At 43.9% G+C, this 16,992-nt stretch overlaps 1 protein-coding gene across 1 annotated transcript in view; it reads right to left on the bottom strand.

Annotated features, from left to right (window-relative positions):
- Positions 1-16,992, bottom strand: part of LOC134817712 (endoplasmic reticulum mannosyl-oligosaccharide 1,2-alpha-mannosidase-like) — a 37,457-nt gene extending 20,465 nt beyond the window's left edge. The window contains exons 1-8 of the mRNA XM_063826951.1: positions 16,918-16,992; positions 15,853-15,986; positions 15,208-15,688; positions 14,937-15,054; positions 14,692-14,788; positions 14,317-14,422; positions 11,813-11,897; positions 11,094-11,212 (exon numbers count right to left, since the gene is read on the bottom strand). Of these exons, the coding sequence (XP_063683021.1) occupies positions 11,094-11,212; positions 11,813-11,897; positions 14,317-14,422; positions 14,692-14,788; positions 14,937-15,054; positions 15,208-15,688; positions 15,853-15,986; positions 16,918-16,971 (1,194 nt within the window). The 5' untranslated portion in view covers positions 16,972-16,992. The remainder of the gene's footprint in view (positions 1-11,093; positions 11,213-11,812; positions 11,898-14,316; positions 14,423-14,691; positions 14,789-14,936; positions 15,055-15,207; positions 15,689-15,852; positions 15,987-16,917) is intronic.

Raw genomic sequence — 16,992 nt, forward strand, 5'->3', positions numbered from 1 at the left:
GTCTCAGCTAAAGAGGGTGAATGAACCCGCATATAATTATAGTGCTGTGTACCAGGGACAAAGTGTGGCACTTGGATCAACACTGTCATTATATGGGGGGGGGGGGGGGGGGGGGGGGGGGTGCGCCCTCACAAATTAACAGACATTATAATAAGCAATTCGTGAAACATGCAGATGGTACGAAGTTATTCCAAAAAAAGGTGTTCTTCGTTATATTATCTTTATATGAAGGGTTTGCTAATACTACAATATGTATTTGGAGTATTTCATAGCTCTGCTAAATTAATTGCAGCCAGGAACTACTACTAATTGAATCTGCGTACTGCTACAAGTGTGTAACTAGATTACACTCTGTGTGTGTCAACTGACGTTACACAAACATTGGGTGTTTACACAGATTTATTGACTCAATAGTATTAAGACACATAAAATAGAGAAGTTATTTTTTTCTAAAAGAAGAGTAATTTATTAAATTAGTAAAATTAAGATTTAGTCCGCACTGCGGGAATGCCTCTAGATACCTCCCAGTATCTTGCTACCTCCCAGTATCTTGCTACCTCCCAGTATCTTGCTACCTCCCAGTATCTTGCTACCTCCCAGTATCTTGCTACCTCCCAGTACCTTGCTACCTCCCAGTATCTTGCTACCTCCCAGTATCTTGCTACCTCCCAGTATCTTGCTACCTCCCAGTATCTTGCTACCTCCCAGTATCTTGCTACCTCCCAGTATCTTGCTACCTCCCAGTATCTTGCTACCTCCCAGTATCTTGCTACCTCCCAGTATCTTGCTACCTCCCAGTATCTTGCTACCTCCCAGTATCTTGCTACCTCCCAGTATCTTGCAGTATCCAGTATCTTGCTACCTCCCAGTATCTTGCTACCTCCCAGTATCTTGCTACCTCCCAGTACCTTGCTACCTCCCAGTACCTTGCTACCTCCCAGTATCTTGCTATCTCCCAGTATCTTGCTACCTCCCAGTATCTTGCTACCTCCCAGTATCTTGCTACCTCCCAGTATCTTGCTACCTCCCAGTATCTTGCTACCTCCCAGTATCTTGCTACCTCCCAGTATCTTGCTACCTCCCAGTATCTTGCTACCTCCCAGTATCTTGCTACCTCCCAGTACCTTCCTACCTCCCAGTATCTTGCTACCTCCCAGTATCTTGCTACCTCCCAGTATCTTGCTACCTCCCAGTATCTTGCTATCTCCCAGTATCTTGCTACCTCCCAGTATCTTGCTACCTCCCAGTATCTTGCTACCTCCCAGTATCTTGCTATCTCCCAGTATCTTGCTACCTCCCAGTATCTTGCTACCTACCAGTATCTTGCTACCTCACAGTATCTTGCTACCTCCCAGTATCTTGCTACCTCCCAGTATCTTGCAGTATCCAGTATCTTGCTACCTCCCAGTATCTTGCTACCTCCCAGTATCTTGCTACCTCCCAGTATCTTGCTACCACCCAGTATCTTGCTACCTCCCAGTATCTTGCTACCTCACAGTATCTTGCTACCTCGCAGTATCTTGCTACCTCCCAGTATCTTGCTACCTCCCAGTATCTTGCTACCTCGCAGTATCTTGCTACCTCCCAGTATCTTGCTACCTCCCAGTATCTTGCTACCTCCCAGTATCTTGCTACCTCCCAGTACCTTGCTACCTCCCAGTATCTTGCTACCTCCCAGTACCTTGCTACCTCCCAGTATCTTGCTACCTCCCAGTATCTTGCTACCTCCCAGTATCTTGCTACCTCCCAGTATCTTGCTACCTCCCAGTATCTTGCTACCTCCCAGTATCTTGCTATCTCCCAGTATCTTGCTACCTCCCAGTATCTTGCTACCTCCCAGTATCTTGCTACCTCCCAGTATCTTGCTACCTCCCAGTATCTTGCTATCTCCCAGTATCTTGCTACCTCCCAGTATCTTGCTACCTCCCAGTATCTTGCTACCTCCCAGTATCTTGCTATCTCCCAGTATCTTGCTACCTCCCAGTATCTTGCTACCTCTCAGTATCTTGCTATCTCCCAGTATCTTGCTACCTCCCAGTATCTTGCTATCTCCCAGTATCTTGCAGTATCCAGTATCTTGCTACCTCCCAGTATCTTGCTACCTCCCAGTATCTTGCTATCTCCCAGTATCTTGCTACCTCCCAGTATCTTGCTACCTCCCAGTATCTTGCTACCTCCCAGTATCTTGCTACCTCCCAGTATCTTGCTACCTCCCAGTATCTTGCTACCTCCCAGTATCTTGCTATCTCCCAGTATCTTGCTACCTCCCAGTATCTTGCTACCTCCCAGTATCTTGCTACCTCCCAGTATCTTGCTACCTCCCAGTATCTTGCTATCTCCCAGTATCTTGCTACCTCCCAGTATCTAGCTACCTCCCAGTATCTTGCTACCTCCCAGTATCTTGCTACCTCCCAGTATCTTGCTACCTCCCAGTATCTTGCTACCTCCCAGTATCTTGCTACCTCCCAGTATCTTGCTACCTCCCAGTATCTTGCTACCTCCCAGTATCTTGCTACCTCCCAGTATCTTGCTACCTCCCAGTTTCTTCCTACCTCCCAGTATCTTGCTACCTCCCAGTATCTTGCTACCTCCCAGTACCTTGCTACCTCCCAGTATCATGCTACCTCCCAGTATCTTGCTACCTCCCAGTATCTTGCTACCTCCCAGTATCTTGCTACCTCCCAGTTTCTTCCTACCTCCCAGTATCTTGCTACCTCCCAGTATCTTGCTACCTCCCAGTATCTTGCTACCTCCCAGTATCTTGCTACCTCCCAGTATCTTGCTACCTCCCAGTATCTTGCTACCTCCCAGTATCTTGCTACCTCCCAGTATCTTGCTACCTCCCAGTACCTTCCTACCTCCCAGTATCTTGCTACCTCCCAGTATCTTGCTACCTCCCAGTATCTTGCTACCTCCCAGTATCTTGCTATCTCCCAGTATCTTGCTACCTCCCAGTATCTTGCTACCTCCCAGTATCTTGCTACCTCCCAGTATCTTGCTATCTCCCAGTATCTTGCTACCTCCCAGTATCTTGCTACCTCCCAGTATCTTGCTACCTCACAGTATCTTGCTACCTCCCAGTATCTTGCTACCTCCCAGTATCTTGCAGTATCCAGTATCTTGCTACCTCCCAGTATCTTGCTACCTCCCAGTATCTTGCTACCTCCCAGTATCTTGCTACCACCCAGTATCTTGCTACCTCCCAGTATCTTGCTACCTCCCAGTATCTTGCTACCTCGCAGTATCTTGCTACCTCCCAGTATCTTGCTACCTCCCAGTATCTTGCTACCTCGCAGTATCTTGCTACCTCCCAGTATCTTGCTACCTCCCAGTATCTTGCTACCTCCCAGTATCTTGCTACCTCCCAGTATCTTGCTACCTCCCAGTATCTTGCTACCTCCCAGTACCTTCCTACCTCCCAGTATCTTGCTACCTCCCAGTATCTTGCTACCTCCCAGTATCTTGCTACCTCCCAGTATCTTGCTATCTCCCAGTATCTTGCTACCTCCCAGTATCTTGCTACCTCCCAGTATCTTGCTACCTCCCAGTATCTTGCTATCTCCCAGTATCTTGCTACCTCCCAGTACCTTGCTACCTCCCAGTATCTTGCTACCTCACAGTATCTTGCTACCTCCCAGTATCTTGCTACCTCCCAGTATCTTGCAGTATCCAGTATCTTGCTACCTCCCAGTATCTTGCTACCTCCCAGTATCTTGCTACCTCCCAGTATCTTGCTACCACCCAGTATCTTGCTACCTCCCAGTATCTTGCTACCTCCCAGTATCTTGCTACCTCGCAGTATCTTGCTACCTCCCAGTATCTTGCTACCTCCCAGTATCTTGCTACCTCGCAGTATCTTGCTACCTCCCAGTATCTTGCTACCTCCCAGTATCTTGCTACCTCCCAGTATCTTGCTACCTCCCAGTACCTTGCTACCTCCCAGTATCTTGCTACCTCCCAGTACCTTGCTACCTCCCAGTATCTTGCTACCTCCCAGTATCTTGCTACCTCCCAGTATCTTGCTACCTCCCAGTATCTTGCTACCTCCCAGTATCTTGCTACCTCCCAGTATCTTGCTATCTCCCAGTATCTTGCTACCTCCCAGTATCTTGCTACCTCCCAGTATCTTGCTACCTCCCAGTATCTTGCTACCTCCCAGTATCTTGCTATCTCCCAGTATCTTGCTACCTCCCAGTATCTTGCTACCTCCCAGTATCTTGCTACCTCCCAGTATCTTGCTATCTCCCAGTATCTTGCTACCTCCCAGTATCTTGCTACCTCTCAGTATCTTGCTATCTCCCAGTATCTTGCTACCTCCCAGTATCTTGCTATCTCCCAGTATCTTGCAGTATCCAGTATCTTGCTACCTCCCAGTATCTTGCTACCTCCCAGTATCTTGCTATCTCCCAGTATCTTGCTACCTCCCAGTATCTTGCTACCTCCCAGTATCTTGCTACCTCCCAGTATCTTGCTACCTCCCAGTATCTTGCTACCTCCCAGTATCTTGCTACCTCCCAGTATCTTGCTATCTCCCAGTATCTTGCTACCTCCCAGTATCTTGCTACCTCCCAGTATCTTGCTACCTCCCAGTATCTTGCTACCTCCCAGTATCTTGCTATCTCCCAGTATCTTGCTACCTCCCAGTATCTTGCTACCTCCCAGTATCTTGCTACCTCCCAGTATCTTGCTATCTCCCAGTATCTTGCTACCTCCCAGTATCTTGCTACCTCCCAGTATCTTGCTATCTCCCAGTATCTTGCTACCTCCCAGTATCTTGCTACCTCCCAGTATCTTGCTACCTCCCAGTATCTTGCTACCTCCCAGTATCTTGCTACCTCCCAGTATCTTGCTACCTCCCAGTTTCTTCCTACCTCCCAGTATCTTGCTACCTCCCAGTATCTTGCTACCTCCCAGTACCTTGCTACCTCCCAGTATCTTGCTACCTCCCAGTATCTTGCTACCTCCCAGTATCTTGCTACCTCCCAGTATCTTGCTACCTCCCAGTTTCTTCCTACCTCCCAGTATCTTGCTACCTCCCAGTATCTTGCTACCTCCCAGTTTCTTCCTACCTCCCAGTATCTTGCTACCTCCCAGTATCTTGCTACCTCCCAGTATCTTGCTACCTTCCAGTATCTTGCTACCTCCCAGTATCTTGCTACCTCCCAGTATCTTGCTACCTCCCAGTATCTTGCTATCTCCCAGTATCTTGCTACCTCCCAGTATCTTGCTACCTCCCAGTATCTTGCTACCTCCCAGTATCTTGCTACCTCCCAGTATCTTGCTACCTCCCAGTATCTTGCTACCTCCCAGTATCTTGCTATCTCCCAGTATCTTGCTACCTCCCAGTATCTTGCTACCTCCCAGTATCTTGCTACCTCCCAGTATCTTGCTACCTCCCAGTATCTTGCTATCTCCCAGTATCTTGCTACCTCCCAGTATCTTGCTACCTCCCAGTATCTTGCTACCTCCCAGTATCTTGCTATCTCCCAGTATCTTGCTACCTCCCAGTATCTTGCTACCTCCCAGTATCTTGCTACCTCCCAGTATCTTGCTATCTCCCAGTATCTTGCTACCTCCCAGTATCTTGCTACCTCCCAGTTTCATGCTATCTCCCAGTATCTTGCTACCTCCCAGTATCTTGCTACCTCCCAGTATCTTGCTATCTCCCAGTATCTTGCTACCTCCCAGTATCTTGCTACCTCCCAGTATCTTGCTACCTCCCAGTATCTTGCTACCTCCCAGTTTCTTCCTACCTCCCAGTATCTTGCTACCTCCCAGTATCTTGCTACCTCCCAGTATCTTGCTACCTCCCAGTATCTTGCTACCTCCCAGTATCTTGCTACCTCCCAGTATCTTGCTACCTCCCAGTATCTTGCTACCTCCCAGTATCTTGCTATCTCCCAGTATCTTGCTACCTCCCAGTATCTTGCTATCTCCCAGTATCTTGCTATCTCCCAGTATCTTGCTACCTCCCAGTATCTTGCTACCTCCCAGTATCTTGCTACCTCCCAGTATCTTGCTACCTCCCAGTATCTTGCTACTTCCCAGTATCTTGCTACCTCCCAGTATCTTGCTACCTCCCAGTACCTTCCTACCTCCCAGTACCTTGCTACCTCCCAGTATCTTGCTACCTCCCAGTATCTTGCTACCTCCCAGTATCTTGCTACCTCCCAGTATCTTGCTACCTCCCAGTATCTTGCTACCTCCCAGTATCTTGCTACCTCCCAGTATCTTGCTACCTCCCAGTATCTTGCTACCTCCCAGTATCTTACTACCTCCCAGTATCTTGCTACCTCCCAGTATCTTGCTACCTCCCAGTATCTTGCTACCTCCCAGTATCTTGCTACCTCCCAGTATCTTGCTACCTCCCAGTATCTTGCTACCTCCCAGTATCTTGCTACCTCCCAGTATCTTGCTACCTCCCAGTATCTTGCTACCTCCCAGTATCTTGCTACCTCCCAGTATCTTGCTACCTCCCAGTATCTTGCTATCTCCCAGTATCTTGCTACCTCCCAGTATCTTGCTACCTCCCAGTATCTTGCTACCTCCCAGTATCTTGCTACCTCCCAGTATCTTGCTATCTCCCAGTATCTTGCTACCTCCCAGTATCTTGCTACCTCCCAGTATCTTGCTACCTCCCAGTATCTTGCTATCTCCCAGTATCTTGCTACCTCCCAGTATCTTGCTACCTCCCAGTATCTTGCTATCTCCCAGTATCTTGCTACCTCCCAGTATCTTGCTACCTCCCAGTATCTTGCTACCTCCCAGTATCTTGCTACCTCCCAGTATCTTGCTACCTCCCAGTATCTTGCTACCTCCCAGTTTCTTCCTACCTCCCAGTATCTTGCTACCTCCCAGTATCTTGCTACCTCCCAGTACCTTGCTACCTCCCAGTATCTTGCTACCTCCCAGTATCTTGCTACCTCCCAGTATCTTGCTACCTCCCAGTATCTTGCTACCTCCCAGTTTCTTCCTACCTCCCAGTATCTTGCTACCTCCCAGTATCTTGCTACCTCCCAGTTTCTTCCTACCTCCCAGTATCTTGCTACCTCCCAGTATCTTGCTACCTCCCAGTATCTTGCTACCTTCCAGTATCTTGCTACCTCCCAGTATCTTGCTACCTCCCAGTATCTTGCTACCTCCCAGTATCTTGCTATCTCCCAGTATCTTGCTACCTCCCAGTATCTTGCTACCTCCCAGTATCTTGCTACCTCCCAGTATCTTGCTACCTCCCAGTATCTTGCTACCTCCCAGTATCTTGCTACCTCCCAGTATCTTGCTATCTCCCAGTATCTTGCTACCTCCCAGTATCTTGCTACCTCCCAGTATCTTGCTACCTCCCAGTATCTTGCTACCTCCCAGTATCTTGCTATCTCCCAGTATCTTGCTACCTCCCAGTATCTTGCTACCTCCCAGTATCTTGCTACCTCCCAGTATCTTGCTATCTCCCAGTATCTTGCTACCTCCCAGTATCTTGCTACCTCCCAGTATCTTGCTACCTCCCAGTATCTTGCTATCTCCCAGTATCTTGCTACCTCCCAGTATCTTGCTACCTCCCAGTTTCATGCTATCTCCCAGTATCTTGCTACCTCCCAGTATCTTGCTACCTCCCAGTATCTTGCTATCTCCCAGTATCTTGCTACCTCCCAGTATCTTGCTACCTCCCAGTATCTTGCTACCTCCCAGTATCTTGCTACCTCCCAGTTTCTTCCTACCTCCCAGTATCTTGCTACCTCCCAGTATCTTGCTACCTCCCAGTATCTTGCTACCTCCCAGTATCTTGCTACCTCCCAGTATCTTGCTACCTCCCAGTATCTTGCTACCTCCCAGTATCTTGCTACCTCCCAGTATCTTGCTATCTCCCAGTATCTTGCTACCTCCCAGTATCTTGCTATCTCCCAGTATCTTGCTATCTCCCAGTATCTTGCTACCTCCCAGTATCTTGCTACCTCCCAGTATCTTGCTACCTCCCAGTATCTTGCTACCTCCCAGTATCTTGCTACTTCCCAGTATCTTGCTACCTCCCAGTATCTTGCTACCTCCCAGTACCTTCCTACCTCCCAGTACCTTGCTACCTCCCAGTATCTTGCTACCTCCCAGTATCTTGCTACCTCCCAGTATCTTGCTACCTCCCAGTATCTTGCTACCTCCCAGTATCTTGCTACCTCCCAGTATCTTGCTACCTCCCAGTATCTTGCTACCTCCCAGTATCTTGCTACCTCCCAGTATCTTACTACCTCCCAGTATCTTGCTACCTCCCAGTATCTTGCTACCTCCCAGTATCTTGCTACCTCCCAGTATCTTGCTACCTCCCAGTATCTTGCTACCTCCCAGTATCTTGCTACCTCCCAGTATCTTGCTACCTCCCAGTATCTTGCTACCTCCCAGTATCTTGCTACCTCCCAGTATCTTGCTACCTCCCAGTATCTTGCAGTATCCAGTATCTTGCTACCTCCCAGTATCTTGCTACCTCCCAGTATCTTGCTACCTCCCAGTATCTTGCAGTATCCAGTATCTTGCTACCTCCCAGTATCTTGCTACCTCCCAGTATCTTGCTACCTCCCAGTATCTTGCTACCTCCCAGTATCTTGCAGTATCCAGTATCTTGCTACCTCCCAGTATCTTGCAGTATCCAGTATCTTGCTACCTCCCAGTATCTTGCTACCTCCCAGTATCTTGCTACCTCCCAGTATCTTGCTACCTCCCAGTATCTTGCTACCTCCCAGTATCTTGCTACCTCCCAGTATCTTGCTACCTCCCAGTATCTTGCAGTATCCAGTATCTTGCTACCTCCCAGTATCTTGCTACCTCCCAGTATCTTGCAGTATCCAGTATCTTGCTACCTCCCAGTATCTTGCTACCTCCCAGTATCTTGCTACCTCCCAGTATCTTGCTACCTCCCAGTATCTTGCTACCTCCCAGTATCTTGCTACCTCCCAGTATCTTGCAGTATCCAGTATCTTGCTACCTCCCAGTATCTTGCTACCTCCCAGTATCTTGCTACCTCCCAGTATCTTGCTACCTCCCAGTATCTTGCTACCTCCCAGTATCTTGCTACCTCCCAGTATCTTGCTACCTCCCAGTATCTTGCAGTATCCAGTATCTTGCTACCTCCCAGTATCTTGCTACCTCCCAGTATCTTGCTACCTCCCAGTATCTTGCTACCTCCCAGTATCTTGCTACCACCCAGTATCTTGCTACCTCCCAGTATCTTGCAGTATCCAGTATCTTGCTACCTCCCAGTATCTTGCAGTATCCAGTATCTTGCTACCTCCCAGTATCTTGCTACCTCCCAGTATCTTGCTACCTCCCAGTATCTTACTACCTCCCAGTATCTTGCTACCTCCCAGTATCTTGCTACCTCCCAGTATCTTGCTACCTCCCAGTATCTTGCTACCTCCCAGTATCTTGCTACCTCCCAGTATCTTGCTACCTCCCAGTATCTTGCTACCTCCCAGTATCTTGCTACCTCCCAGTATCTTGCTACCTCCCAGTATCTTGCTACCTCCCAGTATCTTGCTACCTCCCAGTATCTTGCTACCTCCCAGTATCTTGCTACCTCCCAGTATCTTGCTACCTCCCAGTATCTTGCTACCTCCCAGTATCTTGCTACCTCCCAGTATCTTGCTACCACCCAGTATCTTGCTACCTCCCAGTATCTTGCTACCTCCCAGTATCTTGCTACCTCCCAGTATCTTGCTACCTCCCAGTATCTTGCTACCTCCCAGTATCTTGCTACCTCCCAGTATCTTGCTACCTCCCAGTATCTTGCTATCTCCCAGTATCTTGCTACCTCTCAGTATCTTGCTACCTCCCAGTATCTTGCTACCTCCCAGTACCTTACTACCTCCCAGTATCTTGCTATCTCCCAGTATCTTGCTACCTCCCAGTATGTTGCTACCTCCCAGTATCTTGCTATCTCCCAGTATCTTGCTACCTCCCAGTATCTTGCTACCTCCCAGTATCTTGCTACCTCCCAGTATCTTGCTACCTCCCAGTATCTTGCTACCTCCCAGTATCTTGCTACCTCCCAGTATCTTGCTATATCCCAGTATCTTGCTACCTCCCAGTATCTTGCTACCTCCCAGTATCTTGCTATCTCCCAGTATCTTGCTACCTCCCAGTATCTTGCTACCTCCCAGTACCTTACTACCTCCCAGTATCTTGCTATCTCCCAGTATCTTGCTACCTCCCAGTATGTTGCTACCTCCCAGTATCTTGCTATCTCCCAGTATCTTGCTACCTCCCAGTATCTTGCTACCTCCCAGTATCTTGCTACCTCCCAGTATCTTGCTACCTCCCAGTATCTTGCTACCTCCCAGTATCTTGCTACCTCCCAGTATCTTGCTATATCCCAGTATCTTGCTACCTCCCAGTATCTTGCTACCTCCCAGTATCTTGCTATCTCCCAGTATCTTGCTACCTCCCAGTATCTTGCTACCTCCCAGTACCTTACTACCTCCCAGTATCTTGCTACCTCCCAGTATCTTGCTACCTCCCAGTATCTTGCTCTAATCATGTAGTAGTTTAACTATACTAGCAGGAAACCGTCTAACCTTAAACTCTTAAAGTGGTGTCAAGACTCGAGAGACTAAAATAATTATTACCTATTTAATTCGCGTTTTTGACACCTCTTGGGAGTCCAAATTTTGGGCACTAAAATTCTTATTCCTTGGCCAATTTTTCATTTTTTCATGCTGATTTAAAGGCTATTAAAGCATTTGACCCAGTCAAAAAAGTTTCAGTTGTATATCTTTTACGGGTTTTGCGGAAAGTCGCGTTAAAGTTGATGCCTTGGTGTCAGTAAAATGGCACGGATCCATATATCCATATATATCGTCTCGCTTTATATATAGTAAGATGTCAGATAACAGTGACAGTTGTAAGATATCAGTGTAAACTGTAACCGTCAACTCTAATTTGTTTGTGCTAATGATATGAGGCTAGCTGGCACGATGTTTTAGCTACCAAGTTAATAATGATGTCAAATTCTTTTTATCTTCTTTCTTATTTAGCCAGTGTAGGCCACCAGAAGATGTGTTGTAATTAGTTTACAAATTAGTAACACACAAAGAAAAGAAGATCTGATTTACCTTGTATCTAGGATCACTAGTAAGACGAGTAAGTTCGTTAAATTCCAGCTGAATTGTAGTTACTTCGCTCAGAGAACTGTGTTTACTGCAACCTGGACACGTGGGTCTGTGTGATATACCTGCGGTTAACATGGTTACTAATAAATACGGTTACCATGATTACTTAAAACAGTAACAACTTCAACACAATTACCATGGTTACGAGAAACAGTGGAAGTGAATATTGCTTCTTCCATTTGAATATTTTATGGAAACAATTAACATTGCTAAATCAACTATAAAACTCCAGGCTGCGCGAACTATTTGAACCCTATAAACTATCGAATGGGTAAAAAGAAGGTCAGAGAGCTGATTGGTGGTGTTACCATGGTTACTGATTAGTGCTGTAAAGGTACCGAATATAACCAGGGACACTTGAAACATACTATCTAACTAACCAATAAACACCCTCTCAGGGCTAACTTGTTGGTTAATTATTTGGAGAAACATGATTCCTTCTTCACTCTTCCTCCTTTTTACAATCAGAGTGGAAAAGAAGGCTATAATTACGTAGTGCACATAAATACTGATACCATGGTTACACTCAGTTACCATGGTTACACCCGATTCTAATCAAAGCAACATTGATTACCTGGAAGCCCGATGTACTACAGAATGGACAAGATATATAATATGTGACAAAGTATATTGCATTAATTAAATATTTAATGAAGGCTCACCAGTTGAGAGGTCGATATCGGAGAGAGGTACACCAGAAGTAGTTCTAAATGCTCCAGAGTCAATGAGCATGTCACCTAGCTGTACCTGATAAATAATGAGCATGTCACCTAGCTGTACCTACAAGTGTCCTGGTAAATAATGAGCATGTCACCTAGCTGTACCTGGTACATAATGAGCATGTCACCTAGCCAATATGCAATATTACGCCACTGCCTGCAAGAGTTGATATCTACAATAACATCACAGCGTCGTATCTATAGCTCTATAGTACAGCCAATAAAAATGTGATGACAGATCAATGTTAGGAATGTTGTACAAAACATAACACATTGTAAGGGGGAGGGGGAGATATTAAATAGCACAGCACTAGGCGCTAATATTTCATGCGTCAGTGGTTTAAATTTCATACCAACGCAGCTTATCCCAAAATATACCTTTTCTATATAACTTAAAAGTCAGAAAAGATCAGAAATTTTCTTGAAAGAATCATCAAATGAAACTGAATAACGCTACACGACTTAATCAGATTAACTGAATATGCTCCACGTAGGCAGCACTAGTGTGGGAATACTGTTGTTAGCTTAGCATTCCTCGGATACCAGTAATAAAGGTCAGCCTGAGTACACTGTTAATAATGTTACCACCTTACTCTACACTCTACACACTACACTCTACACACTACACACTACACACTACACACTACAGTCTACACTCTACACACTAAAACACACTACACTATACACTATACACTCTACACACTACACACTACACTCTACACACTACACACTACACACTACACACTACACACTACACACTACACACTACACTCTACACACTACACTCTACACACTACACACTACACACTACACTATACACTCTACACTCTACACACTACCCTATACACTCTACACTATACACACTACACTCTACACTATACACTCTACACACTGCACACTACACTATACACTCTACACTCTACACTCTACAATCTACACTCTACACTCTACACTCTACACACTACACTCTACACTATACACTCTACACTCTACACACTACACTCTACACTCTACACACTAATCTCTACACTCTACACACTACACTCTACACACTACACTCTACACTCTTCACACTAATCTCTACACTCTACACACTACACACTACACACTACACTGTACACTGTACACTGTACACTGTACACTCTACACTCTACACTCTACACTCTACACACTACACTCTACACTCTACACACTAATCTCTACACTCTACACTCTACACACTACACACTACACTCTACACTCTACACACTACACACTACACACTACACTCTACACTCTACACTCTACACTCTACACTCTACACTCTACACATGTAGTCGTGTACACTACATGTAGTGTACACGACTACATGCGTTTTAACGCCCTCCATTCTGTGTGTATTAACACTATAATAGAGAGATTTACAAGTTTCTAACTTACACTCATCTTACTACCGATAATAAGGTTACCGTGACAACAGGTTCATTTGTGTAATACGTGTGGAATGTTAGTATGGCTTGAAAGCTTATTAGAATTAATTGGAATCATTAATTGGAATCATTAGAATCATTATAATTAATTAGAAGAGAATGCAACTTAATCAATCATTAGATCGAGAAACAAAATATAATATGTAGAATAGTTAGAATACCCCTCCAACTTGTGTATTACATTTGATCTGTACTAAAATGTAAATATTACGTGTTTCCCAAATTAATTATGCAGACATTAAGGAATATTATTACTACTAGGAGTGTTATGTAACACTCCAGGTAATCAAGTTACCCCCCCCCCCTTACAACGAGAGATGTTATTTTAACGTTATTAGCACAAATGTTATCTATTGTGGTGCTCATCATATCAACATATTAGTTACTTTTAAATGGCAATACAATTAAACTTAATTAATTACTTCTCAGTAAGATATTATATTATGTACTGGTGTAACCCGTGCCTACGGCCGGGACTTCACTATCGCAGTTGAAATGCAAAAGTATAAACCCGCCTATTATAATATTCGAAAATATGCATTACATTACATTTTCGTAGTTAAAACTGTGTGAAAGTATGAACTCGCTCAGTCCAAACAGACCGCAATTTAATTCTGAGTGTCCCTCGTGTATCTAATAGTAATACTTGATAGACAATCTTGAGGTATACTGACAAATTACCTAATTATATAGCAAATCTGTTATGAGGGGAGAGAGAGAGAGTGGGAGAGAACGTGAAACACTTAAGTACCACAAAAAGATCAATTAAATCACATGCCACCGGCCGATTTAAAAAACCTTATTCATTTGGCTTCGTCAGAGTTTTGTCGGCACTATACCGAAAAAACCAGTCCCATATCTCTTACCGTTTTCTTGATTAAACCGCTCGAAAATTACCCACAGACAGACAGACAGACACACAAATTATGGGATTATTAGCATTGATAATGTGATCTTTGGTAATATAACATAACTTACTGCCTTAGTAAGGTATATGTTATCCTTGGTAAAGTTGAACATTGTCAGGAACGCGCCTAGTACTCGAATAGTTATCTCGAATATATTCACGTTCTTTGCTCCACTTCTGAAAAAGGGATCGTGTAAATCCTACAGTTCGCTACCATGGTTACATGGCACGATAACAAACTGGGAACTATCAACAGTACCTACAAGGAAAGTAGCTGAGGTAGTGTTAAAGGTCCCCTTAATATTCCCAATATCTAATAACAGACAATAACGTATTAGCTGTAGCATGAAGTTAATTGGGCTCGTTCCCTCCAGTACAGGTCTTACTTCTAACAATTTGTTCATGTTATCAGTGTAAAGCACTTCTACCATATAATCAATATGTACCTGTAATCAATATCCTGAACAAAATCGTACGCTTCCTTCAATTCTTCCTTCATTCCCATCAAGAACATCGTATCAAGAGAGTCAATAATAGTTAAACCTGCGTAGATGTGGTAAAGTGGTAGGTGGTAGGTGGCAGGTGGTAAGTGGCAGGTGATAGGTGGCATTTGGTAGGTGGTTGTTGTTATATACAATTAACAATATTATAATTAAAGAACTGCACCCCAATTTCAGTAGTATGAACTTACCTAATCCAAACCAAGTGCTACCATGACACGAATCTGGATGCAGCTTGTCAGTACCCCAGGCACATTCTTTGTACCTTTTCCAAGACAACTTCATACTTTCTCTTATTGATTTCATCCTCTGTAATTATTAATAGTTTTAACAAGCTTGTTTCAATAGAAATGCTTCTTGCACAATATAAAATAGGCGTCAGTTTATAAATAGTATTATAACATTTATAAGAGTATTAATGTGAGAGAAGTAATGTATAGGGTTTATCTGGCTATTTTGTACCTTATTTAGAAGAGGGCGAGGAATGGGGAAATTTACATCTTCTCCAGGGAGCTGGTACAAGTGAGCATCATCCAGATCTGGTTCCAGTGGCCATGGCGCACTCAGTGCTGCATACTCACTTTCAACTGAGTCTATCAGCTTCTTTTTCTCTCCATCAGCAACTTCTCCATCAGCAACGTCTCCATCAGCAACTTCTCCATCAGCAACTTCTCCATCAGCAACTTCATCATCAGCGACTAATCTCTGTTCAACTGTGGCATCGCGATGACTTTTATCAGCAATGAATGGTTTTTCTTCAGCTATTACTTCCTTTTCTTTTTCTCCTATATTTGCCGAATTATTGAAGCTATCTGTTATATCACCTCCGTCTACTTTATTACCCTGTTTGTCTTCGCTTTCAAATAATTTATGGTCATGTTTTAGCCGTTCTAAGATTTTGTTGGGATCAGCAGGGATTTCGTCGGGTTGTTTCTCTTCTAAACTGAAATTAAGCATATAATTATAACAATGCTAATTATTGACTAGAATAATACATAATGTTAAAAATCTAAAATGTTTGTGCCATTTATACGCGATCTTGCCTTTTGACACAAGTTATACATGATGAACACATTACAACAACAATTATAATTATCCAAGGCTTACACTATAAAAACATCTTCACTGTGAGTATGGAGTTCCGGCTGTTCTGCTTTATTTATCACGATCACGAAATAAATTGTAAGGAATCCGAATAGTGCAGAGAAAAGTCCGAGATTCCAATAGATCTTGTTGTGCCACTGAAAAGGTCAGTATTTTAACTTTGTTATTGAAATATTTGATAATTATTCTAATTCTAATTATAAACCTAATTCTAATTCTAATTCTAAACGTAATTCTAATTTTATACAAATAAAAAGAGCAGGTCTAGATTGAAAATTAAAATTCGTACATACAAATCTTTACTTATCGGTTCACATAAATGTCAACAAAATGATTAATACATACTGTTATAGGGATTAGTGTAGGCACTATAAGAGATACGTGCGACATGATCTTATTGATTTAAGACTGATGCTAAGAAAAAGGAAGACTGTAACGCACTGTAATACACTGTAACGCACTGTAACACACTGCAACGATAGGGACACTGGTGATACTAGTATGACCGATATAGCCAATGTGTGATAGATGCTTCAACAAGGCACCATTCCATTTTAATACAGTTGCCATTGTGAATATCACGTGACTAAAAAGTACAATCAAAATATCACTGAATTCGCCACTGTTATAGCTCAAGTCCCCATAAGGAATAAAGCAAATCTACTCTTCCATTATTTGGTAGTGTCATTGTTAAAAACCAGTTTCAGTCGATACTGTTTTGAGGGCTACCTTACCATTGTCCTTGGCCAGGCAATTAATATTTCAATACAAATTATCTTCCATTTTAGAGCTGGGATAACTATACACAATATACGAAATGTAAAGGTTTTGATATCTGGACGTTTTGCTGTAAAAAGCAAAAGAGCACAAATAAAGTTACTGCTTCTTGAAATATTAATCGATCTAGATGTTTAAAACCGTAGTTACGTGAACACCCAGTAAAGAGTATTACTTTTAGTTTTACAGCTCAGGTCTTTAAAATTTAGAATTAAATAAAAAATCACATTACTGATGAGATAATTGATGGGGTATGATATTATGATACAAAGAATAAGAAAAAAAACTTACTCTTGAATTCTTCTTTGTAGTGTTGTTGCTAACTGGAACATTGATAACATACATCACACATGGTGATCTGCAACC

The sequence above is a fragment of the Bolinopsis microptera genome, chromosome 7, assembly GCF_026151205.1.
Source record: "Bolinopsis microptera isolate Bmic1 chromosome 7, MBARI_Bmic_1.0, whole genome shotgun sequence".
Taxonomy (NCBI): Eukaryota; Metazoa; Ctenophora; class Tentaculata; order Lobata; family Bolinopsidae; genus Bolinopsis; species Bolinopsis microptera.